The sequence below is a fragment of the Erpetoichthys calabaricus genome, chromosome 9, assembly GCF_900747795.2.
Source record: "Erpetoichthys calabaricus chromosome 9, fErpCal1.3, whole genome shotgun sequence".
Lineage (NCBI taxonomy): Eukaryota > Metazoa > Chordata > Cladistia > Polypteriformes > Polypteridae > Erpetoichthys > Erpetoichthys calabaricus.
This window is the reverse complement of record NC_041402.2, coordinates 172,064,117-172,090,645: the sequence shown is the minus strand read 5'-3', so window position 1 is coordinate 172,090,645 and position 26,529 is coordinate 172,064,117. Positions and strand designations below refer to the sequence as shown.

Below are 26,529 nucleotides of genomic sequence, written 5' to 3'. Positions count from 1 at the left end.
TTTGCCCATTTTTGTATTTATTGTTCTTTTTCTTCCTGAATTCCTTTTCATTCCTATTTCTTTCTTCCCTACTTTCAATCTTGTGATTTATTTGCTCTGTTTTCAAATTCCTGTTTGCTTCTTTTACTCTTCTTTTTATTTATAGTCCTTATTATCACTTGTATGGAGGACACTTACAACACATTGCCGCTCTCTGGCACCAGGACTAATGAGCAGAACCACCGTACTTCCAAACGTTTCTCTTTTTACCTGAACTTCTCAGAACTACGTTTTTACGCCTTTCTCCTTCCTGATTATTCAGTCACTCCATTTCCTTTATTTACCACTTCGCTGAAACTCCCTACTCGCTCAACTTCTTTTTCATAATTTCCAAAAAAAACTTTTTAAGATTCAAAATCTTCGGCTTATTCTTTCCTTTTCACTACTCTCATTTTTTAACATTTCTTTTTCCACCCGTTTATCTGCATGATACACTGAAATCCCAGTTTTTGCAACTTTTTATTTAATCTCTATCACCATTTTAAGACTAACTTTTAATTCTTCTTCATGCTTTTTTTTTTACTCTTTCATATTCACCATTTTAATCCTTCACTACTTCTTACTGTTTGCATCTCCAGACTGAACCATTCACTTTTTCTCATTGGTGAGTTTTTTATTTGCTCAAATTTGTATTCTCTTGTCTTTGACACTTACGGCAGCATAAAAATGACCGAACGCTGGCTTGGTGACATGACCTTTGTCAGTTACTTTTGCCAGGGCTTGATCATGATTTAATTAAATTGTCTGATGTTTAATTCCTTTTCACATTTCCAAATAGTCTGCCAAGATTATGCTAGCTACCTGTGTAGTGCCCTGAATGTTGTCAAACAGGTCCAGGTGGCTCACCTTGCTCAGGGACACGGAGGTGTTTGGTGTTGCTTTCACGACCATACAAGTCTCCTATAAATGGCCGCACTTTGAATTCATACTTGTAGCCCCTCTTCAGAGAGTCAATCATTGTGGTTCTCTCCACATGTGTCTTCTTCACCATCCAGTCAGAACTGGCAGGCATCAGGGAGCGATAAAGCACCTCAAAGCCATCTAAAGAATGGGGCTCAGGCTGCACCTGTGGGTGGTGGTAAAGAGAATCAGTGTCTCTATGTTTTGTTGTAATTGACATTTCTAGAAATATCTCCATTGTATACTAACATGAGATGCTCCACACCAATCAGACCTTTTATCATAACTTTTTTCCTCATCAAGGTGGCCAACTACCATCAAAACAGTCTTGTGAAGGTGACCAGATCTTCAGAACAGTGTCATCCATTCTAATTGTTATCTCTTCTTAATCCTCAATCTCAACACAACTTGACATCAGTCCTCATTAAAGATTTTGGGTACTCGTGCCAGTCCATCATTGACTCATAACCAAAGGAGTTGTGTCACTGAAACCAACTTTCACCAATGACCCACTAATTAAAGAAAGTAACTTCTTATAAAGCCTCTTCGCTAACCTCAACTCTCATCAGAGCAGTCCACACTTCTCATCTAAATATCATTCCACATCAGTGGAGTCTCATCACCGATTTCTTATCACAGACTACATCTGTCATCAGAGCTAACATATGACTGAAACTGACTCTGAAAGTATTATGCAATATTGAAATGCATCAGCAAATTCTCATTGCTGAAACCAACTCTTCAAAAAATGCTATTTCAACAGAGACTTTCATCACAGAGAATTTCACGCAGAAACCTCAACTATCTCTCATTCCAGCATCAACTTTCACCATGGAAAACTGGTGCTAAAACTGAAACCCATTACAAAAGTCTTATCACTGCTTGCAACTGCAAAGCCTCATCATTGAAACCAAAGGGTTGTCCATTCGTTAGCAAATTTTAATACCTGAAGCGTCACACTGTTATAGACTTTCATCACTGAATCTCAACTCCAACATGATATTGATTTGCATTAGTGAAGTCCAATAAGGGAAAACTAATTTCTTCATAGAAATGTATCGGCCGACTCTGACTCTTATCAGCAGAGTTTCATCACTGAGACCAACTGCCCCTCAACTGTAATTCGGACTTTAACTTTATCAGCCTACTGCCACTACTGAAACCGTCTCTCAAAAAAGTGTTGTTCTGGTTTCAACCTTCATTGTAAGAGTCTGATTTTCAGAACTGACTCTCAAATGTCAACAGTCTCATTAGTGAAACTGAATTGCTTCACAGATGTCTTGTCACAGTCTCTTTTCCAAAGACTCTCATCAATAAACCCAACTCTCATTACGCTATCATTCTGATATATGCTTACACTGGAAGATTCATTCTCTATTTACTGAAATTGATTCTGAAAGGACCACTCTGATAGTGACTTGCATCAACCAAGTCTTATCAATGAAACTAACTCTAACACCACCTCATTAACTATCCCCATTTTCACATGTGGAATCTCATGGCCACATCACTAAAAATGATGCTTATCAAAGGAGTGTTCCAGCAGACCCAGACTCTCATTGTAATATCAATTGTCATCATGTCTTCCATATGGAAATTATTGTTATCACAGAAATTTCATTACCAACATCTACTCTCATCACAACAGACATATCCTTAGCCTCAATTCTCACCATAAAAATGTTATTCCTGACATTGGTTCTTGTTCTAAGAGGACACTTATTATCTCTCAATTATTGCTAAGGTTTCATTATACCATCAGATGTCATTGGAGGACTGCATTCACTGAAACAAAGTGTAATCACTGAGGCCTCATCATTGACTCTGACCCTAATTTGAAGAATCTCATCACCAATGCAAGAATCTGATCATTGAAACTGACACTTATTTTGGCACCATTCTTGATGCAAGCTCTGATCACACCCCTGACTATCACAAGGGTCTCCATGCCAAACTTGATTCTTATCACAGGAGTCTAATTCCTGCTCTCAATTCTTGTCACACAAGACTCATCAACATCCTTGACATTTCCAACATCAGTTTTCATCAAAGAAGTCTGGACCCTTAAGCAGTCTCATCTATCATCAAAGACGTTTTATCAGTAACCCCGACTCACACAGCAGCAGTCTCATCATGAATGTTGACTCTTGTTTTGTAGTTTTGTTCAGTTGTCTTCTCAAGCCCTAGCTCACATTTTAGAAGGCTCATTCTCATCATGAATGTACTTATAAGGTGTCTTTTCACTAACTTTATATTCTACTACAGAAGTGGGATCAGTTCCTGCAAAACTCACCCATTAAGAAATATCATAGTTATCAACAAGAACAGCCCAATTCTGTGCTAGCAAAGAGTCAGAGAAGCTGCAAAATGCACCAACAACTACCCTTATAATGCGACAAAGGGACCTTCAGGAAGTGAAACCTGGTAGCCCATTTTGCCATTTAAAGAGACAGGTAAATGTAAGAGTGAGCACACCCAATGACTGTTCTCACCTCCCACATGAGCCTCACTGTGGTGGACAGAACAGGCTGGCTGGTTATATTCTCCAGATGGATGTGCAGGCTGGACAGCTCTTTGTGTTGCTCTCTTTGTCCAGTGTCCATATTCTCTACAAGGGTTAAACAACACTTACTGAAGTCACCTCAATAGACACCCAGAATTAGATTAAGTGAGATCATTTGAAGATCAAGAGACTGGAATGAATGAAGTGTCTCTACAAGTGTGACATGTGCATCAGGAAATAGATAGATAGATAGATAGATAGATAGATAGATAGATAGATAGATAGATAGATAGATAGATAGATAGATAGATAGATAGATAGATAGATAGATATGAATGGCACTATATGATAGATAGATAGATAGATAGATAGATAGATAGATAGATAGATAGATAGATAGATAGATAGATAGATAGATAACAAAACATCTATTTTATAAAACCAAATTTTAAAAATTATGTTATTTATTTATCATCATATTTTACAATGCATTTATTTATATTGTCACCAGTAGGGTGTGCAAATTATCACAAATGTTTAGGATAGCTTTTAATCAGTTGTTCTCTGAGATGAATCGGAAAACACAAATTTTGACCATGTGACACGTTGATTGGCCCTGACTAGTTCATGCATCACGAATGGAACAAGCCTATTATAGTCACGTGATTCATACGCATCTACTCCTGTTGCCTGATGTCTGAATAAACCGACCATAGCACCCGAGAAACACTTAGAGATAGATAGATAGATAGATAGATAGATAGATAGATAGATAGATAGATAGATAGATAGATAGATAGATAGATAGATATGAATGGCACTATATGATAGATAGATAGATAGATAGATAGATAGATAGATAGATAGATAGATAGATAGATAGATAGATAGATAGATAGATAGATATGAATGGCACTATATGATAGATAGATAGATAGATAGATAGATAGATAGATAGATAGATAGATAGATAGATAGAATAGATAGATATAGATAGATATATAGATAGATAGATAGATAGATAGATAGATAGATAGATAGATAGATAGATAGATAGATAGATAGATAGATAGATAGAAATGTTATTTGTCCCCAGGGTGAAATTTGGCTTTTAACTGAAGCACTTTAAATCATCCAGACTACGCTCTCTTACCCTGAATTATTAGGTGGGCACTCACGGAGGCAGACCCAACTTGATTGGCAGCAGTGCATGTGTATTTGCCAGTGTCCTGGGCCCTGACATAGTAAATCTTGAGGGTGTGGTTTGAAAACACTTCAAACCTATGAAAAATAAGAAACACAGAGAAGATTAACAAACAAAAAGTAGAAGAAATATTCACCTTCGCATATACACTCTGTGGCAAATTTACTAGGCTTGTTAACACAAATGGTCCAGTCCTCTAAATAGCCAATCAGGTGGCTAAACCTCAATCAATAAAGCACGTAGACAGGCTGTACAGTTGCTGTTCATCCAAACACTAGAACTGGCAAGACACACTAAGTGCTAAGTGACTTTGACTGTTGTACAACTGGCAGTTTAAAATTTGGTAGGCCTGGAATCTCAAACACAGCTGCTCTTCTGGGATTTTCACACACTACAGCCTCTAAAGTTTACAGGAACGGTGTAATAAACCCAAACATCCAATGAGTGACAGTTCTGAGAGGTCAGAGGAGAATGGCCAAACTCTTTCAACAATGCCCAGAAATACTCAACAGCTCTTTATAACAGCAGTGTGCAGAAGAACATCTAAGAGCTCACAATATGTTTAATGATGATGTTGTTGGTCTGCAGTAGCTGAAGATCACTCAGAACTCCTCTGCTGTCACCTTCAACCAAAACGATGAGGCTGCAAGAAGCACATGACCAGCAAAACTGGGCAACTAAAGTGATTGAAAAAAGAGTTGTCTTGTCAGATGAATCTCAGTTTCTGCTGTGACATCCAGATACGTATGGTCAGAATCTGGCATCAAACATGTGATAATTGTAATTAATTTAGACCATTAAAGACATTAAAGAGACTTTTTCTGCCCAATTTTCAGCCCAATTAAATCCACTTTTGAATAACAATAAAACGTGAAAGCCTCCAGAGGGATGAATACTTTTTATAGGCACTATAGACCCCAAAACTGATAAGAAACCTTTGATTTAAATAAACAAAGTGTCTAAATTATTAGGAAATATTCGGTAAAGGTGTATAATTTCAGAGTATAACACTGTGATGCCCTCATGGCAGCCATCCATATGCAGAATAATGCCAAATGGGTTAAAAAAGGGTCCAGTTGATTAACAAAATAAACATAACAGAGGGATTGTCACCAGATGCACAAAGCATTAAGCAACATATCTGTCTGACTATGGTGGCCTTAAACTCCTGTCTTCCATGTGAGGGTAACTCGAAGACTATGGGGGTAGACTAAAACCCTTCTTTTTCCACCTCTCTCCTTCCTGCCAAATGGGATTTGTCCCAACTCTCCTCCAAATTTAGAATCAAAAATCTATGACTATAAGGCAGTTTCAAACTCATTGCTGGGGGTCACTTCTGGTGAAGCTCATTTTCAGGGTCTTAACTTTTCTGCATGAGCATCAGGTTAGAATATCCTTTAATGGACTTTGAACCCTTGCACTCTTCTTACCCTTAAAGGTTTTCGTCACAAACATCATCTTGAAGCTGCGCATTCCCTGTAACAGAAGCCACATGTGGCCCTTGTAATTTCTCCCTGTTGTGATGTGCCAACACCTTTTGGCTATTGTTATATTCTCCTGCTAAAATAAAGGGAAAAGGGGTGTAGGGCTCCAAAAATACACAGAAAAGACCAGGCCCGCCCTAAATACCAGTCTGTGTGCCTGGATTAGGCCTCAACCCCTGTAGCCCAACTCAAAAGGCAGGCGTCAGCTTATACAAGCCCAAAAAAGGGTCTTACATTTTTCAAAAATACCAGAAAGTCACAAAAAATGGAGTTGAGAAAAATCTTTAAACAACCATTTCAAAAACTAACCAAAGTACCTAATAATCAAAGAGTTTATTATTCAGAAAAGAACAAACGAGAGGGAAAACTGAGTATGAAAGATGTAAAAATGGGTTTACCGATTAGGTCAAGCTAAAAGCAAACAGAGAATCAAAACCATAAATGAAAATGATGGGGTTCAAATCCAGTAAATCCACAACAAAACTGCAAGAGAAATTAAGGGAATTAAACAAAACAATGCTGAAACCGAACAGAGAATTCTAGAATCTGATTAAATGCCTGCTGGGGAAGCTCCTTAGCTATATCTTTAGGTGGCCCTCCCTCCTTGGGTTCCACATAAAGGAGACAGGACAGATAACAAAAAAACATTACAGAAACTCTTCACATAGTATTCAGTAAACAAAAATGCATATAGAATTAAACAACAAACATTTTAATATAACATTTCAAATTATACAGTGGTGTGAAAAACTATTTGCCCCCTTCCTGATTTCTTATTCTTTTGCATGTTTGTCACACAAAATGTTTCTGATCATCAAACACATTTAACCATTAGTCAAATATAACACAAGTAAACACAAAATGCAGTTTTTAAATGATGGTTTTTATTATTTAGGGAGAAAAAAAAATCCAAACCTACATGGCCCTGTGTGAAAAAGTAATTGCCCCCTGAACCTAATAACTGGTTGGGCCACCCTTAGCAGCAATAACTGCAATCAAGCGTTTGCGATAACTTGCAATGAGTCTTTTACAGTGCTCTGGAGGAATTTTGGCCCACGCATCTTTGCAAAATTGTTGTAATTCAGCTTTATTTGAGGGTTTTCTAGCATGAACCGCCTTTTTAAGGTCATGCCATAGCATCTCAATTGGATTCAGGTCAGGACTTTGACTAGGCCACTCCAAAGTCTTCATTTTGTTTTTCTTCAGCCATTCAGAGGTGGATTTGCTGGTGTGTTTTGGGTCATTGTCCTGTTGCAGCACCCAAGATCGCTTCAGCTTGAGTTGACGAACAGATGGCCGGACATTCTCCTTCAGGATTTTTTGGTAGACAGTAGAATTCATGGTTCCATCTATCACAGCAAGCCTTCCAGGTCCTGAAGCAGCAAAACAACCCCAGACCATCACACTACCATCACCATATTTTACTGTTGGTATGATGTTCTTTTTCTGAAATGCTGTGTTCCTTTTACGCCAGATGTAACGGGACATTTGCCTTCCAAAAAGTTCAACTTTTGACTCATCAGTCCACAAGGTATTTTCCCAAAAGTCTTGGCAATCATTGAGATGTTTCTTAGCAAAATTGAGACGAGCCCTAATGTTCTTTTTGCTTAACAGTGGTTTGCGTCTTGGACATCTGCCATGCAGGCCGTTTTTGCCCAGTCTCTTTCTTATGCTGGAGTCGTGAACACTGACCTTAATTGAGGCAAGTGAGGCCTGCAGTTCTTTAGACATTGTCCTGGGGTCTTTTGTGACCTCTCGGATGAGTCGTCTCTGCGCTCTTGGGGTAATTTTGGTCGGCCAGCCACTCCTGGGAAGGTTCACCACTGTTCCATGTTTTTGCCATTTGTGGATAATGGCTCTCACTGTGGTTCGCTGGAGTCCCAAAGCTTTAGAAATGGCTTTATAACCTTTACCAGACTGATAGATCTCAATTACTTCTGTTCTCATTTGTTCCTGAATTTCTTTGGATCTTGGCATGATGTCTAGCTTTTGAGGTGCTTTTGGTCTACTTCTCTGTGTCAGGCAGCTCCTATTTAAGTGATTTCTTGATTGAAACAGGTGTGGCAGTAATCAGGCCTGGGGGTGGCTACGGAAATTGAACTCAGGTGTGATACACCACAGTTAGGTTATTTTTTAACAAGGGGGCAATTACTTTTTCACACAGGGCCATGTAGGTTTGGATTTTTTTTTCTCCCTAAATAATAAAAACCATCATTTAAAAACTGCATTTTGTGTTTACTTGTGTTATATTTGACTAATGGTTAAATGTGTTTGATGATCAGAAACATTTTGTGTGACAAACATGCAAAAGAATAAGAAATCAGGAAGGGGGCAAATAGTTTTTCACACCACTGTATTTAGATAACAACAAAAAGACTAAATAAACAAACCATAAACTTAAGCCAGAACAATAGTTCTTGTTAAACCCTAACAGCTATAAGGTTTCACTATGTCTCTCCTTGCTTGACTACCTCTGTCCTTAGTGAGTCAGGCATTCCTAATGCCTAAAGGGTCACCTACTCTCTGGCATCCTGGAGCACCACAGTATGCTTCCACTGAGGTCCCTTTCTTTATCCCGCTCTGCCAATCGTTGTTCCAGAGTAGTCAGAACATGTACAAGGCTTACTGCTCCCTAGTGGCCACTGTGTTTACATGACCTTTCATTGAAGAGTGTGGTGCTCTCCTACACTTGTAAGTTTATTGTGGAGCCTTCTTCTGTCCCGTGCCATCCTGAGCACATTCATATTCATGTTCACATTCACACTCACTGACACTCGGCCAATTAACCTAAAATACTCAACTATAGGGCTGGAGTGAAAAACTCACACAGATACAGGATACGGACCTGGGAGCTGTGAGGTGGCACTGCTGAACACTCTGCCACTATGTTGCCCTAGAATTACAAACCCACTAACCTGACCCAGATATCTCCACAATTACAGAAATAAGAAAGTATTTGAAGTGAAAGCAAGTGAGTTACAAGTCTTTGCTCATACCTGCCAATGGGCAGCTGCCCCAGCTCTTTTTGCCAGCGTACCACTGGCATAGGATCCCCTTCCACCTGACACCAAAAGTATGCTGTGCTGCCAGCTTTCAGTGTGTTGTTGCTTGGCCTCTGGACAAATGTTGGCTTCTCTGTGGACAAAAAAAAAATCAAAAAGCAGACAATGGTGAGCTGGCAATGGTCTTCAGATTTTGAATTCTGTCATACACATTTAGGTACTGCTGCCACGCTGCGAAACCAAGAACACTCTGACTTTCTTTTATTTCCGATAGTAATTTCTTGAAAAGGTCAAAAGAACTAATATGTAAATATATACCCCTATGCCTAGGCAAACCACCCTCTTAATGAATCTTTAGTCCCCTCTAGTTGAGTCTTCACCATTAGCTTCCATCCAACTTTTTTGCTTTTTACTTTCTCGTATAAAAAGTATAGGAAAACTATTAGAATCCTCAAAAAAATCCATTTCGACTATTTAATGAATTTCGACGTTTTAGACCTCCCCGGGTCCAAAAATACCATTTTTGAAATTATGCCTGCGTGTCTGACTGTGTGTGTGTGTGTAAACACGATAACCCGAGTACACTTTCACTTACAGTGCATCCGGAAAGTATTCACAGCGCATCACTTTTTCCACATTTTGTTATGTTATAGCCTTATTCCAAAATGGATTAAATTCATTTTTTTTCCTCAGAATTCTACACACAACACCCCATAATGACAACATGAAAAAAGTTTACTTGAGATTTTTGCAAATCTATTAAAAATAAAAAAACTGAGAAATCCCATGTACATAAGTATTCACAGCCTTTGCTCAATACTTTGTCGCAGGAAGTCTAAAGTCCACAGAAATAAAGCCATACTGACAAAAGGAGAACATACTCCATGCTGGAAGTAACTGGTCCAGGATTTGATCCTTGGCCTCTGGAGCTCAGAAAAATTACTGATCTGCCAGGACTGAGAGGGGTATCTCAACATCCTGCAACACTGAATGACCATGTGTTTCTTCAAAGTAGATGCTGGGTATCTTCACTGCCCCCATGTGACCACTCATAATAGAAAAAGACATGTTCATAGCATTTTAGAACAGCAGCTACCTACAGTATTATGAATCTATGAACCATTTAGTGCTGTGCAATGGGAGCTTAACAGAGGCTTTGCTTGGTTTTAGTAAAACTTACAGCAGGTGGACAAAATAATGGAGACACCTATCAATATAATATTATCAAGACCTAAGAAGGAGCTGGGTCCACTCGTTGCCTTCAGAATGGCTTCAGTCATTCCTAATAAGCCATCATGCAAATCCTGAATGGTGTGCAGCAGATATCACATCATTCTTCAAGAAGAAAAAGCTCCAATTCTTTAGAGGAAGGAGGAGGCGGAAATCTCCTTTACAGTCAAGGCTCCAGAACATCCCATAAAGGTCCAATAACATTTAGGTCTTATGGCAGGGGAGATCATGGATGGTATTAGATTTCTCCCTTATGTTCATGAAATCACCCTTCAATTCATTTGGCAGTGTGTATGGAGAAAGTGGCCTGACATTCCTTGGGCAATGCAGAGTAAATATCTGACATAACAACCACTACTAGATAGCTGCCCTTACCATCACAAATTCCTCTTCGTCTTGGTCAAAGATACGGTAGGTTGAAGGCATCTGTTGGTTTTCTCCGAATTTAGGAAATATTACTTATCCAAATTTCTCTTTTTAATGTTTTTGTGTGCTAGCCTGGGATACAATCAAGTCATCAACTGTCAGCCATACCATACATTCCGGCTTTGTAAAGCTCCTTACATTTTTTGTTGAGACTGGGTCATGCAGGTGACGTGGTTATTTTTGAGGCTGTTCTTTATCAGCATTGATGAAATGTCCACCTATCCCTGTCATCGAGCTAAGACTTGTGACCACTGTTCCTTTCTGCAGATGCAGTTGGTCCATGTTTGCCAGTTAACACCATTATTTTGGACACTGTTCCCTTTGATAGCCTAAACAATCTCTGAGCTTGATCCCTTTGGATCTCAGTTATTTGTCTCATGTTGCCTCCTATATCAAGGTGCTAGTTGTCAGGCATCTTTAATAGCTGTGAGCTGGCTGTCATTCTAACGGGGATCACCTTTTTCACTGTGATTTAGTTACTTCAGTTAAACTCCATTGTCATGTGGTGCTCCTGTTATTGTGTCCACTCGCATGGAAAGCACCAATGACAACACTTTAAATGTATCATGTGCATGAGTGAGTGCATCTGTTTGTCAAGGATGTCAACGCTGACCACTAAGTGACTAATAAAAGTGTTTAGCAAGCCCTTACATGGTACTGAAATGGACGCGCACTGACCAGTGGTCCTCAACAATTCAATTTAAAAGGATACCTACTTCTCCCCCAGCCCCAGTGACCCCCAAACCAGAAGAATAATGTGCACCAATACTTCCTTGGTGTCCCACTTACCAAGCACGGACAGACGTGCCACTCGGCTCTCCCGCTGTCCCACGGTGTTTGATGCGATGCAGACGTAAGCCCCCGAGTCGTTTTTTTGGGTGTGGCTTATCAGGAGCCTCCCATTGAGGATCTGAAAGCAAACAGCACAGTCCTGTCACTCAGTGTGGCAATTCACATTCAGCCACTTACACTCTGCATCTGGTGGTCCGACAGGTAAGGGGCTCTTACAGAAGGAGATGCCTGACTGACCAGAAAGAAGCAGATTCACCTTACAGCGGTCGTCCCTTTAGACAAATTCAAATTGATAGTTATTGTATTTGTGGACTGCCATTTTTTTATTACAAGATTAGGACATGATTGTTTATGTATATTTGGCAAACAGAGAGGCTAAGTGACTTTCTCAAGGACACACAGCAAGCTGGAGATGCACTATGGTGTAAAACCCATCCTCTAGGCCACTGCTTTACAGTTCCTGTGTACACTTAAAGGGGATGCATCCATATTGCACAATTACGGCAGGGGGCCACCTCAGACATAGCGGTGCATTTATGACACCTGCTCTGAAAAAAGCTTCTATGGCTAACAAATGACAGCCAGAAATCTCAGTTCCAAGGAGACAGTATGGTACCCTGATGGAGACGCCAAGGTTCTTCCTACAGTCATTCTGGCTAGAACAATCTTAGTGGCCATTTGAAGATATCCAAACACACACACTCACAGAGTAGTGGTCACTGCTCCGGTTCAGCAGTACACCATCTTTCTTCCAGGTGACATTAGGCTCAGGGTGTCCCTTGGGGGCAGTGCAGTTCAGGATTGTGGGGTCACCTGCAGCCACCTCCAGATCACTGGGCTGAGCACGAAACTCGTCCCGCAGAGCTACAAAGAGAGAGAGAGAGAAAGAGATTCATGAGACAGACCAGCAGACGCTGGCATCAAGTGCCACCCTCTGCAACACTGGGGACATTACAGAAACCTTGAGAAGAACAAAGCAGTCAGCCCAACAAACTTGTCTATCTTATTCACCTAATTTTGCAAAAGTAACATCAAGTCGAGTTTTGAAGGTCACTCAAGTCCTGTTTTCCATCACAATACTTGGTCATTGAGCCTATGGTTCTTTGTGTGAAGAAAGTGTCAACATCTACATTCATCACACTTGTTCTTGTTGAAGGACTCATTTTAAAGTAAGAGCTGGGATCCACTGTACCAATACCTTTCATAACTTTAAAACACTTCAGTCATGTCACCTCTTATTGTCTGTCTGCTTAATCTGAAAAGGTTCATCTACTTCAATCACCCCTCATAGTTTAGGGTGTCGAAGTCAGCACCTGGGAGACGGCAGTGGCCTTTTGGCCCATATGACCTGTTTAAGAGATCCCAGGTCTCCATAAGTTTATTGTCCTGTAATGTACTGTTTTCAAAATATTCCTTAAATACCTGAATTCCTTTACAATACAAAATAGGATATTTGGGTGGATAATCTGCTTGAGCATCATCCTGACTTTATCTCATTTACATTCACTTATTTGGCTGACACCTTTATCCAAGGTGACTTACATTATTTATGGTACAATTGGTGCCATTTCTTTTGGTTTTCCAATCGGAGAACAGTCAGGTCATGTGACTTACTCAGGTTCATCCAGTGTCAGTGGTGGGTATTGAACCCACGACCTCAGGGTTTGAAGTCCAAAGAGTTAACCACTGAGCCACACTGCCTGTAAAAAAATCTCTTGATTTGCCCTGAATTTGTCAATAGGACTTGAACGTTTATGGATGAATGTGATGGGAATTCTTTCATTCTATAAAGCAAGTCTCTTCGCAGTTTGTCAGGTTATGTGTTCTTCAATGAAAAATATTTGAATTCAGCATTTTATGGTGTTTGGGGTGGCACTATGACTCATCTCTAAAGTTCTAAATGGGGGTCATTGCCAATTTTTGTGTGGAGTTTGCTCTTCCTTGCTCTTGGTGATATGACTCCTTCTCATATCTATGATATACACATCAGCTTGACTGCTGGATGAATGTCACCTATGATTGATTATTGTCCTGTCAGGGTTTGGTTTCTATATGGTGTCTGATACTACTAGTCTAGGCTACAGCACCCCTGAACCCTGCAATGAAAATGAAACTTCAGAATGGGTGGGCTTTCTGGATGATTTTACAATGCATACACTCTTAAAACTAACGGTTCTGTGGGGTTCCTCCTACATCCATTCTTTGACAAAGCACCATTTCATACTTGGAAGGATTCTTTGTATATTAAGTTTGCCCTTTGAACTTTGAAAAAGTTCTAAAATGTGGACAAAGCATACAGTAAATCTTTAACGTGTGGTGGGTGACCTAGCAGGACACTAAGATATCAAGAAAACCTGAACCGAGCCGGTGTGATTTTAGACAGCGAGAGTTCTTTCAAATTTCACAGATCTATTAGCAAATATTCATGGCTATTTATGGATCTTGTTACACATCTACAGTAAATAAACAAAGGGTTCTTTCTAGAACCTTCATGCGGATGCTTGTTTTGGGAACTAAAAATGGTTCCCATATGGCAGAGTTTCTTAAACTTTTTTTCGTTTTTGTGACCCAGTCTTGTCCTTCTTAGCATCTTTGAGACCCAATCCATGACAACCATTACATCGGTTTCCCCTTGGAGATTCACTGCAGACGTCATGGCAGAGAAGTGTTGCTTGCTTAAGCAACCTGTGGAAAACCCATCGCGACTCAGTTTGCAAACTGTCCATGACTTGTTCCCATTAAATAAAAAGGTGAGTTGTGACCCAACAGTGGCAACCCGTGACTCTTTTTTTGGTTATGACCGATAGTTTTCAAGAGTGTACGGTTCAAAGTAGAGTGAGCTTAGCCTGGCATTAAGCAGGCCTGGCAGGTTTAAGACTGCCTCTGTTCAATCAGCTAACTCTAATTATCCCTTACATTGGGTTGATTTAATTAGGTGGCAAATACTTTTTTTCACACAGTGACAGTTGGCGCCAGATAACCTTGTTCATTAAAAAATTACATATTTAAACAAAATGTACAACTTCTTCATTCAGGTGCCCTTCATCTTATTTTAGACTAAAGGTCTGAAAATGTTCTTTGCCACAAAGTTGTGGTAAACAGAGGAAATCAGGAAGGGCAGAAATACTTTTGCATGGCACATGTTATATGTATACAGGGTAATTCAGATTCATCCAATTTCAAAGTGCCATATTTTTGCAACTGTGAGGCGCCTAGGAACCGATCACATACCAATTGAAAGAGGGGGTCACAGAGTTTCTGACTGTCACCTGAGGACGGCGACCCTGAGTGGAAAGCGTTTTGTGTTCTCCTCTTCACTAAGAGTGAATAAGTCATAACTGACTCTGGCATTGATGTTATCAGTACAGCTGATGGAGGTCATATTGAGCACTTGTAAAATTACATAATAAACTTTATGCTCACTTAAACCATTTACAATTTACTGCATTGTTCTGTAATGATTTACAAGTGAAATAAATCATCTTGAAATTAGATGAATCTTTTCAAATCACTCTGGTGTATATATATATATATATATATATATATATATATATATATCCATCCATCCATTTTCCAACCCGCTGAATCCAAACACAGGGTCACGGGGGTCTGCCGGAGCCAATCCCAGCCAACACAGGGCACAAGGCAGGAACCAATCCCGGGCAGGGTGCCAACCCACCACAGGACACACACAAACACACCCACACACCAAGCACACACTAGGGCCAATTTAGAATCTCCAATCCACCTAACCAGCATGTCTTTGGACTGTGGGAGGAAACCGGAGCGCCCGGAGGAAACCCACGCAGACACGGGGAGAACATGCAAACTCCACGCAGGGAGGACCCGGGAAGCGAACCCAGGTCCCCAGGTCTCCCAACTGCGAGGCAGCAGTGCTACCCACTGTGCCACCGTGCCGCCCCATATATATATATATATATATATATATATATATATATATATATATATATATATATATATATATATATATATATATATATATATATATATATATATATATATATATATATATATATATATATATATATATATATATATATATATTAGGGCTGGACAAGTTAACACATTATTATCCTGTTGACGCATTAATTAATTAACGCCAACAATTATGTTATCACGTGTTAACACAGTTTTTGTTGTTATTATTATTATTATTATTATTTTGAAAGTCTCTGTCTCGCTAGCGATCGATAGAGATCAGTGATCTTCTTTGTTGATTTCCTGCGTGTGCATGAGTATCAAAGAGCAAACAGGTTTTAAAATGGCATGCGGAGAGATACCAAAGTGAATGCTCAAAGAAAAACTTTTATCGTATTATCGCTGAATCGGACTCTGATTTGTTGGACTCCGATTTTGTTGCAAGTGATCTGGAGATGTAGGTCGATAACGAAAGTGAGGTACCGGCATCTGCTGATCGGTCCCCAGCTGATCGTGGTTCTGAACACGTTTGTGTAGCTGATACACCTATGGCAATGTTCGCCTGGGAGGACAGACGCTTACGATGACAGGAGGTACAAACCATATTGAGTCTCACTGCAACTGCCACCCGCGGCACACTTGTCTCACAAAGACAGCCAGGCAGCCAGCCCACAGTGCATTCCTGCTGGCCGTCGAGCCGCTGCTGCTGCAAACAGGCGCCAACAGACATTTTACGTTGATTTATGTGTGAAAACATTGATTTGTGTGCTTTTCAGAAAACTGAGTTTTTAGGAAAAAAGAGTTGCTGCTGAACATAGACTGTTTATGCTGCTCCCTGATAAAAGAAAATGTTTCTGCTGGTATCTGTTCAGATAAAAAAGAAAACAAATTTAGAAATGTTAACTTGCTGTTGCTTGGAAGGTGCCTGTTATAATGCTGTGATTGTGGCTCTGGACTCTTAACGGTAAGCTGTTTTTCTAGAACAAACTAGATAAAACGTTAATGCCCTGACAGTGGCATATAGGTTTTGGTTTTATATTTGATTTGATTACATTAATGTTTAAATTGAGGTTTACAAGAAATATTTTAACTAAAGGGAATATTAAAAACCACCTTATTTGTGTAAAGTTTGCAAACCAAATACACGCAATACAATACTTACACTACTTTTGAGTTCAATATTGAATTTTGCGCATAACAATGTGATTGTTGTGATCGTCTCCATGTAATCGCGATTAAAAACTTGAATCGTTGATCAGCACTTTTACATATCAAGTCAAGTCAAGTCAAGTTGGGGAGCAAGCACTGGTGTGGTGTGTTACAGCACTCACTACAAGACGAAACAGCTTGGGCTCCCGGTTGACAACCCCCCAGGCTGACACACGGTCCAGTCCCACCCTCTATCTGCTGCAGCCAGGTGTTACGTGGGCGTCCCCTTGGCCTGGTCCAGCCACTTGGGTCCCCAACAATGGGGGATCTTACGAGCCGGATCACCCTCGGGGAAATGCGCCACATGGCCGTAGTGCCCTCACAATGCAGGTAATGTGCCTCATTCGGGACTCCATGAGAAACTGCTCATTCGACACAAAGTCAAAGCAACACTACCCAAGGATTTTCCGGAGAGACACAGTACCAAAGGAGTCCATATATGTGTAGTATGAAAAAATAATAACCATGAGGGTTGGAAGAAGATTTAAGTCATCCAGAAAAGAATATGAGTACCACACATCTTCACTCCTTGTGCAATGGGCTAGGTAGGAAACTCCTTTGACAGAACCATCTCATAAACATATATTTATTTCTTTACTAAGGATGCCTTTAATCAATGACTACATGGCACCCAATTTGCATAATCTGCTTTGCGCACTCCGAGGCGTGTAACAACGGACAGCTGCTCGCCGCATTTGCCTCACGTAATGATAGCCCATTTGTAACTGCCTCTCTAATTAAATTTGGAGATTAGCATCAAAGGGAGCATTCCAAAGCAGATGTAACTGTTACGTTAATTGATTCATTTGACATAAACAACTTTTCATGTCAGTCTAATTTTCCTCAAATGGAGAGATTTTCCGAATTTGTTTGCATAATTGAATAAATAGAATAATTAGAAATGTTGCTGAACTTAGCAGACATCTCCAGAAAAATGCTAGATTTTGTCTATTTTATTGTAGTAGAGGGGCTTTCTGACTTAACAGAACTGGACACAAGGTAGCAAACAACACTGGGCCGGGCAGCAGTTTTCTCCATTCAATCCACCCAACTCTGGACAGGTTATTATTTCATGAAGGACACTATCCATCCATCCATCCATTATCCAACCCGCTATATCCTAACTACAGGCTCACGGGGGTCTGTTGGAGCCAATCCCAGCCAACACAGGGTGCAAGGCAGGAAACAAACCCCAGGCAGGGCGCCAGCCCACCGCAGGGCACGCACACACACACCCACACACCAAGCACACACTAGGGACAATTTAGAATTGCCAATGCACCTAACCCAATCAACCCAAATTCTTTGAGCTCTAGCAAAAAAAGTGCCAAAATTCAAAATAATGAACAGAAGTACACATAGAACATGCAGAGTCCACAAAGACAGTGGCAAAATGCAAAGCTCAGCCAATCACTGTAGTATGACATTTATCGCTGACATATTAATTAAAAGTTCCATATTCAGGTTCGTTGCCGTGTGCATGTTGTACAATAAAAATCTGACTTGCACTACAGACTAGTGACAGAGTGAATACGGCAAGCAACACAACATCAGGCGACAGGCACAGTCAAACACTAAGGGCGCTAACGCGGCTCTCAGGGCTCGTTTCAGTTTCTTCTGATGCCTGACGAAAGATACACGAGTGACATCTAGCGGGGAAATGCGGGTACTGAAATTTGAAACGATCCGCAGGACCGAAGAATGTCTAACTACAACATGGCAAAAATCGCGTAAAAACGTGCTTAATGGGCTGTACTTTCAGTGTTATTTTCTTTTGTTTAACTGAGTTGTGCTCGGTTATAATTTCCTTCAAAATAACAGAAAAGTGGCATCCAACAAACGTGTTTTATTAAACCGTTCTACTGTATGCCGGCTGCCAGCGACATAAAAACTATTCAAGGTGTGTGTGTTTCTTTCCAAATTAAATCTTTCAAATTATTTAATATAATTGCTTTTAAAATGCGGCGAAAGGCGTGATATGACAACAAATTAAATGGTATAAAATGCAACTTCATAGAAAAAACTGAAAACTTTGCAATTACAATACAGAACGTTCGTTCGTTCGTTCACATCTTATGTTACCTCACATATATGCGAGAATCCTGAAGAGGTCTTTTGTGACGGGGGCTACATAAGAATCCACCGAATCGCGAGGTTCTCTCATGGGTCGCAGTGAACTTAGCCTTTAGTTTCACTTTTCCGTTACAGATAAAGCCTTTAGAGAAAAGCCAAGCAAAATGACACCTTTTATTGGCTAACTAAAACGTGTCTCTACATTCATAATGGCTAACACGGTACAACACCCTAGTACTACAGATAAAGCCTTTGTAATTTGAGTCTGTCCATGATGGTTATGTGATTTTACATAAAGGTGTTTCTTACAGGAATGCTGATTCTTTCATTTAATTTCATTTAATTTAATTTTTAACACAGCTTCTGGACGAAATTGTTTCACAGACCTTTGTTGCAAACTTGATCTGCATATTGGAGCAGCTTTGTTTAATATTAACTCTTGGGGAAAAGTTTGATTATTGCCTCATAAATATTTTATTAGAAACAAAGTAAGGGATTTTTTTTTTGAAAGATTCCACCTAAGATTCACCCTGTAAAGCATTTTCTTCAGAAACTGAAAAAAAGATGTGGATGCTAAATGTTGTGCAATGCAGCCAGAAACGGCGCAGTGTATCTGTCAGCGCTGACCGTATACTGAAAAGCTGGGGCCAGATATCACGAGGATGATTATTAATGAAAAAGTGTATAGTGACTTTAATGTGCTTTATGGATATGAAGTGTTAGGGTGTCCAAAATTCAAAAATAGAACATTGTCCAATCAAAACACCTTTATTCTTTTTTTTTTTTTTTTTTGGTATGTAATGTAAAATGTAAACGATTAGATTCTCTACAAACAAAAAAGCCACAAAACTAGGCTTTTGTATGATGTTTTAGCTATTTGAAGTTAGTATCTTTTTAATGTAAATTATTATCTTCTGGCAATTTGCTTTGTATAAAACTAATGTAAATTGTGTGTGTATATATATATATATATATATATATATATATATATATATATATATATATATCTGCGGTGGGCTGGCACCCTGACCGGGATTGGTTCCTGCCTTGTGCCCTGTGTTGGCTGGGATTGGCTCCAGCAGACCCCCGTGACCCTGTGTTCGGATTCAGCGGGTTGGAAAATGGATGGATGGATATATATATATATATATATATATATATATATATATATATATATATATATATATATAAATATATGCAATTTTATATTATATTGTCTATATTTATACAGTATAAAAATATATTGGTGGAAGATATATATGAATAAATGGAATCGTTTTGGAGCATCGGAAGCTGCGATGATTGGCCACGGGCGGGTCTGTCACTTTTTTGGTACCCATCAAGTAATCTTAACATTTCACTTACACCCAATTTGATCTGGGAAACTGAGCCAATTACCGTGATTGCTCCTCACATTCACGCAATGTATTCGTGGATCAGACTATGAACGTGGTTACAAACTGGCGTTTTGGGATTATTTTTTTATAAAAATGTTTCGTTAAAGCAACATTAAACACCAAGGTGAATATCCATCCATCCATTATCCAACCCGCTATATCCTAACTACAGGGTCACGGGGGTCTGCTAGAGCCAATCCCAGCCAACACAGGGCGCAAGGCAGGAAACAAACCAAGCACACACTAGGGCCAATTTAGGATCGCCAATGCACCTAACCTGCATGTCTTTGGACTGTGGGAGGAAACCGGAGCACCCGGAGGAAACGCACGCAGACATGGGGAGAACATGCAAACTCCACACAGGAAGGACCCGGGAAGCAAACCGGGGCCAAGGTGAATATGGGTAAGAAAATATGACAAGCAAATCTGACACACGTCCAGTCTTGCTCTACTCAAAGAAAAGATATTTAAACATGGCTCACAAATAGCATCGTAGAAATGTCTTTAATATTATTACTTATGTTCCACATATACATTTCCCAACTGTTTAATCCTTTTTAAATTTTAATACTACCCCTACAAAGGTTTAAGTTTCTGTCTGGGAATGTAGCACACTCTGAGAGGAAGTGTACTCTGTCAACGTTGTCGTATCACATTTTGCTTTACTTTTGACATCCACGGCAGCAAAATGTAATAAAAACAGTAATAAAACACGAGCTTACGCATAATCGTTTATCATTTTCTAATATAGACCCTGCTCTGAAAATCTTTGCACGCACAGACACACGCACAATTTCTATTATTCTATTATTAATATTTCTAATATTCTTTTTATTTAATGCCTGTCTACCTAGTGTAATTCACTAAAGTCGCTATTTGAGTATAAAACATTGAACTGCAAACCTTTCCAACAAAGCACTGAACACCAATAGAACATTTTTAAAAAACTGACTAAAATACGAAAGATATCAATATAACTGAGGGTCTGCGAACAGAAAATTTTCCATTTGGATGCAAACTGAAATTGTCCAGCAGATGGCAGTGGAAGGACACTCAAACCAGACCAACTCGGATAGTTCGGATAACGGGATGGTGGAAGTGGCTGGCAAGTCATGTGAGGGGCTTTCTAACACACACACACACACACGTGCGCGCGCACACACACACACACACAGGCACATGCACATATGTACACGTACAGTATATAATGTTGTGTATTGCGTTTCTATCTGTCTAATCGTGGTGCTCCCCGCTCATTCACAGTCATTCTTTTGGAAATGAAGAAAAATGTGACAGATCTAGCTGATGCAAGGAATCAGCATATAAAAAAAATGAAGGCTAAATTGAAAAATAATGGAGGTATAAGGCAATTTTAAAAACAACCGTTGATAATTTTAATAGAAGTTTATTCTTTCTGAATGAAGTATAACAAAAGTGACAGATTTGATGTACATCCAATTCGCCTATCTGATTTGTCAACTTAAAGTTTCATGTTTTATGTTATGAGATAATACATTTGTGTTAGTTGGCTAAAGTAAACAACTCATTAAAATACACATTTGTCTTAAAGTTTCCATTCTGTTAAAAAAACAGAAAAAACAGAATCTGTAAGAAAATCTGAAGAGCATATGAATAATCTGTCATTCTTTTTAAAATGCAAAGCTCACTGTTAACTTTTCAACTATAAAATGTTTAATTATGAATTATGTTCATTAAGCAGGGTTCTTGCTATTAAGAGAAATAAAAGTGAATGTTTTTCTGCAGGAAGAGCACTTCTGTCATTGACTACAGTTGCTATTGAACATGCTCACGTCATCTGCTGCACATACTCATAGACATTTATTAGATATGAGAAACAAGGGCACTAGAAACAACTAAAAAGTACAAAACAATTCTGGCTTACACAGTCCGCTAGCTGGAAACCAGCGCCAGCCTGATACACGATGCTTTGTAAGGCACCCTGTTGTGATGTGAGATTTTGCATATAACTTGATAAATATTTTGTATGTCTTTATTTGTAATTTAGGCAAAGCAATGCAATTTAGTGTTACTTTGGTGAGAGGCATTCGTGTTTGCCCCCCTTTACGACTGAGTCTCTTTGAATTTAGGACAGAGTTGGGGGAAGGGGGTGCTTGACACGGGTGTTTCTCTGCTAGAGTCTTTTAACCCCCCCACAAGGAAGCCAGGTTGCCTAACTGGCAAACTTTAGCTCAACAAATGGTTTTGGGTGATGGCAGGTATTAAGATGTTCTATTTCCCCATTGGTCTGAGGTATGCTTGTTTGGAATTGGCTTGTCTCAGAGGCCTTGAAGTACTATGATGCCCTCCTATTGGCTGTAGGGGTTGGACAGAGAATCTATAAATCTGCTTGTTCAACCACATTATCTCTCTTACTAACCTCTGATGATGAAGACAACACAATGGAGACCACAGCTTAGCAGCCATGTTGGAACAGGCATACGGCCTGTTCTGAAGAAAGCTGAGCACCAATGATGCCTTTACTAGAGACATTTTAAATAACTACAAGTCTGTGCGCCGCCTGAAACTACACATCACCATTTAATCAGGTTGTATGGTTGCCAATATTCAAATGTACTTTACATATTGTTATTATTTATGAATATTACCAGTAATACATTATTTTACATGTAACTTAACTCCTGCTTGTCATTTTACTACATCTAATTGCCTGAGGTTATAGATATAGAAGGGAAGGTGGGGAGAAGTTATATTCTATAATACCTTATAAACAGTGGTAAGTCTGTGAGATTAGGCATTCTGACAAAGGCTACATAATAATAATACAAAAGGGGAAAGCAGAGCAATATATTACTCTACCAAGATAAAACACACCCCATCACACAAAGTCAGTTTAGCACCGAGATCTTTTCTGCACTCCTTCTATGTTAAGGAATTTAGTTTTTAGAAATGTCTCCTTGGTATCAAGAAATCATAATTATTCAATTCAAGTTTGTTCACTGTTTATATTCTACCCAACGTAGGAGATATCAGTCCTCTGACCCTAACTAACTAACCCAGAGCCTTCAGTACTATCCAGTCATCCCTCTTAAGGTGTAAACTCAGAGATATGCTGGTAGATGAGCTTCTGGTGTCCTGCATATTGGACTGTGTGTCAGACAGACCACCATTTGTGAGAATCAAGGACTGTGTGAGCAGCACAAGGAGTAGTCCTGTCTCCATTACTCTTCACTCCAAAAATAACAGCAGGTCATACCACTTGCAGACATTCTCAGATGATTCTGCACTTATGGGTTGTATTGATGAGGGGGATGAGACAGAGGAGAGGAGTCAGGGGGTGAACTTTGTTTCATGGTGCAAAGAGAATCATCTGCAACTTAACATCAGCAAAACCAAGGAACTGGTTATTGACTTTCACAGCACCAAACAGCCTCAATGTCCGGTCACCATTCATGGAGTGGAAGTGGAAGTGGAAGTGGTTCACTCCTACAAGTACTTGGAGGCTATACATTATTGAGAGGCTGGATTAGTCTCCGAACACAAAAAAACTAGAGAAGAAAGGGCAAAGCAGATTGTTTTTCCTTAGAATACTACGTTCCTTTCATGTGGGTAGTGATGTCCTTCACATCTTCAATAACTCTGTGACCTCCAGTGCAATTTTCTACACTGTGGGGTGCGGGGCTGGTAACATCACTTCAAGAGAGGACCACCGAATCAACAAGTTAATTAAAAGTGACGGACACACTCTGGAGCCCCTGGAGGTCATGGCAAAGGAGAGAATTAAAACAAAACCGAGTGCCATTATGAACAATGCTGTGCATCTTCTCTCAGACACACCAACACTGAGGACTTTCAGCCAATGAATTATTCAACAGAAGTGTCTCAAGAAATACCACGGGGGCTCTTTTATACCAACAGCAATACATCTGTATGTCTGTATAGTGCCTCACTATACACTGTATAAATGAATTTATTTACTGTTCTATCTATTTATTTATTTAAAAGCTTCTGTAAAAAGACACATTTCCCTCTGGGGATAGATAGATAGATAGATAGATAGATAGATAGATAGATAGATAGATAGATAGATAGATAGATAGATAGATAGATAGATAGATAGATAGATAGATAGGCACTATATCATAGATAGATAGATAGATAGATAGATAGATAGATAGATAGATAGATAGATAGATAGATAGATAGATAGATAGATAGATAGATAGGCACTATATCATAGATAGATAGATAGATAGATAGATAGATAGATAGATAGATAGATAGATAGATAGATAGATAGATAGATAGATGTCCTGCGGTGGGTTGGCCCCCTGCCCGGGATTGGTTCCTGCCTTGTGCCCTATGTTGGCTGGGATTGGCTCCAGCAGACCCCCGTGACCCTGTGTTCGGATTCAGCGGGTTGGAAAATGGATGGATGGATGGATAGATAGATAGATAGATAGATAGATAGATAGATAGATAGATAGATAGATAGATCGGCCGGTCTGTCTGTCTGTCTGTCCGTCTGTCATATAGTGCCTTTCACGACTATCTACCTACCCTACCTGTCAACTCTGTTCCTTGAACACACAATACTTGAATATTGATTTTCTCAACTAACATTCCTTTGCTTCCCGACATCATTTCATTTATCAGCTATCTAGCAGAGGTTATTTGTATTTGGGACAACGGCAGCAGAAGTTGCCCTTGCTTATTGCTGGAAATCCTGATTCCATCTCTCTTTTTTTAATTTGACCATTTTGGCATTCTGTATTGATAGCATACAAGTACATTTATCAGACTGATAATAAATAGTCTGATATGAACCAGCTAGTCTAGGAATGGATGTCCCCTGGTACAGGCCACAGCCCTAACTGTTAGTCATTCTTCTGTTTAAAGGAGTTCTTGCTGGTCCATGTGGTCTTCTCTGCTTCTTTGCTTTCTTTATCATTGTTTTCAATTTTGAATGTGGCAAGGTTTTTAAGTGGTGAGCACAGGCTTATTATTTTAAAACATATTGAAATGTTATTTTTCTGTTTAAAATGTTAGCTTCAGCATTTTAAAAAAATTTGAGAAGCCTACCGCGATATACTTAACAAAAGAAAACGAAACTGCCCCGAGCCTGAATTGGGGTCTGTGAGTTCAACAATATAGCAGTGGCAGTAGTGGTAGGATTGTCACATGTCAAGTTATGTTATTTGAAGATTACATTTAAGAAATATGCAAAAATAGTAACTCACTAGAAAGTCTGGCATATCCAAAGAGCAGAAACAACTGCAAGTTCAAAAAGGTGAAAATAGACATAAAGTGCATTTTGAACATGATGTGCATGTGATCTACTGTATATAATGTAACTAAAAGAAATATCTGTGCCAGGTTAAGGTCCAATATCCATTTGAAAATGCAGTTACATGCAAAAATAAAACATCCATCCATCCATTTTCTAAGTTGACAAAACATCAAACCATGGAAACTTGTAAATGGAATATAAAAATAGTGGGAAATGGCTGACACCACGAGCACACTCCCTGTTGCTCACCCTGGCACCACCCGCGTCCTTCATATAATTAAATGAATGTGGTCCACCTGCATCCACCCATGATCTCAGGAAGAACAGCACACACCCTCCTCAGGAAATCGCACAGCATTGCTTAGTATATCTGCTAAAAACTACACCATGAGAACAAGCAGACCATCACAAGAAGTCAGAGCCATGCCTGTTACAACCCAGCAATTAGATCAGGGATCTGTAAAGTCGGCCACAGTGGCTCTTGGGTTTTTTTCCAACCCAATTTGTTAGTGAGAAGTCAGTTATTGCTGTTAAAGTTTTTAGTGCTTTAGCAACATTTTTAACCTTCATTTTAGTTGTTAAGACTCCCCACTCTGAATTGCTTCTTTCAGTCTTAAACAGTTGCATTCTCTGTTTTTAATGGCTGCTTATTAGCAATAAGAGTTAAATGACAAAGGAACCAGCAGTTCTTCACCTCGCTTGTTTCCTTTGACACCTGTGTGTGTTCATCTGGTTTAATAAAATATTTGGAAGGAAACTGAAGAGAAAAAAGTGAAGGACTGATAATTACTCATCTGCGCCCGGCTACAAATCCTTTGGATGTATCCTTGGAAATTAGAAATAATCCACAATATAAGAATGAGCTGACATGGCAGAATGAAATCACTAACAAGCCACCAAAGTCAGTAACATCTTTTATTGGCAAGGATTGGTTTGTAATTCAGCAATCAAGTTGGAACAAAAGCCTAGAGCCACTAGGGCCCTCCAGGTCCAACGTTGAAGCTCCTGAATTGAATGATGCAGAAAGAATAAACTCTGCGGTGGTCCCGTGGTTGGCATTGC

The 26,529-nt window shown here is 39.5% G+C and overlaps 1 protein-coding gene across 3 annotated transcripts in view; it reads right to left on the bottom strand.

Moving 5' to 3' along the window:
- robo4 (roundabout, axon guidance receptor, homolog 4 (Drosophila)) overlaps positions 1-26,529 on the bottom strand; it is a 91,841-nt gene that overhangs the window by 22,322 nt on the left and 42,990 nt on the right. For all 3 annotated transcript variants that reach the window (XM_028810409.2, XM_028810408.2, XM_028810410.2), the window contains exons 3-8: positions 12,287-12,444; positions 11,578-11,698; positions 9,127-9,265; positions 4,596-4,723; positions 3,432-3,547; positions 886-1,105 (exon numbers count right to left, since the gene is read on the bottom strand). In XM_028810409.2, the coding sequence (XP_028666242.2) occupies positions 886-1,105; positions 3,432-3,547; positions 4,596-4,723; positions 9,127-9,265; positions 11,578-11,698; positions 12,287-12,444 (882 nt within the window). The remainder of the gene's footprint in view (positions 1-885; positions 1,106-3,431; positions 3,548-4,595; positions 4,724-9,126; positions 9,266-11,577; positions 11,699-12,286; positions 12,445-26,529) is intronic.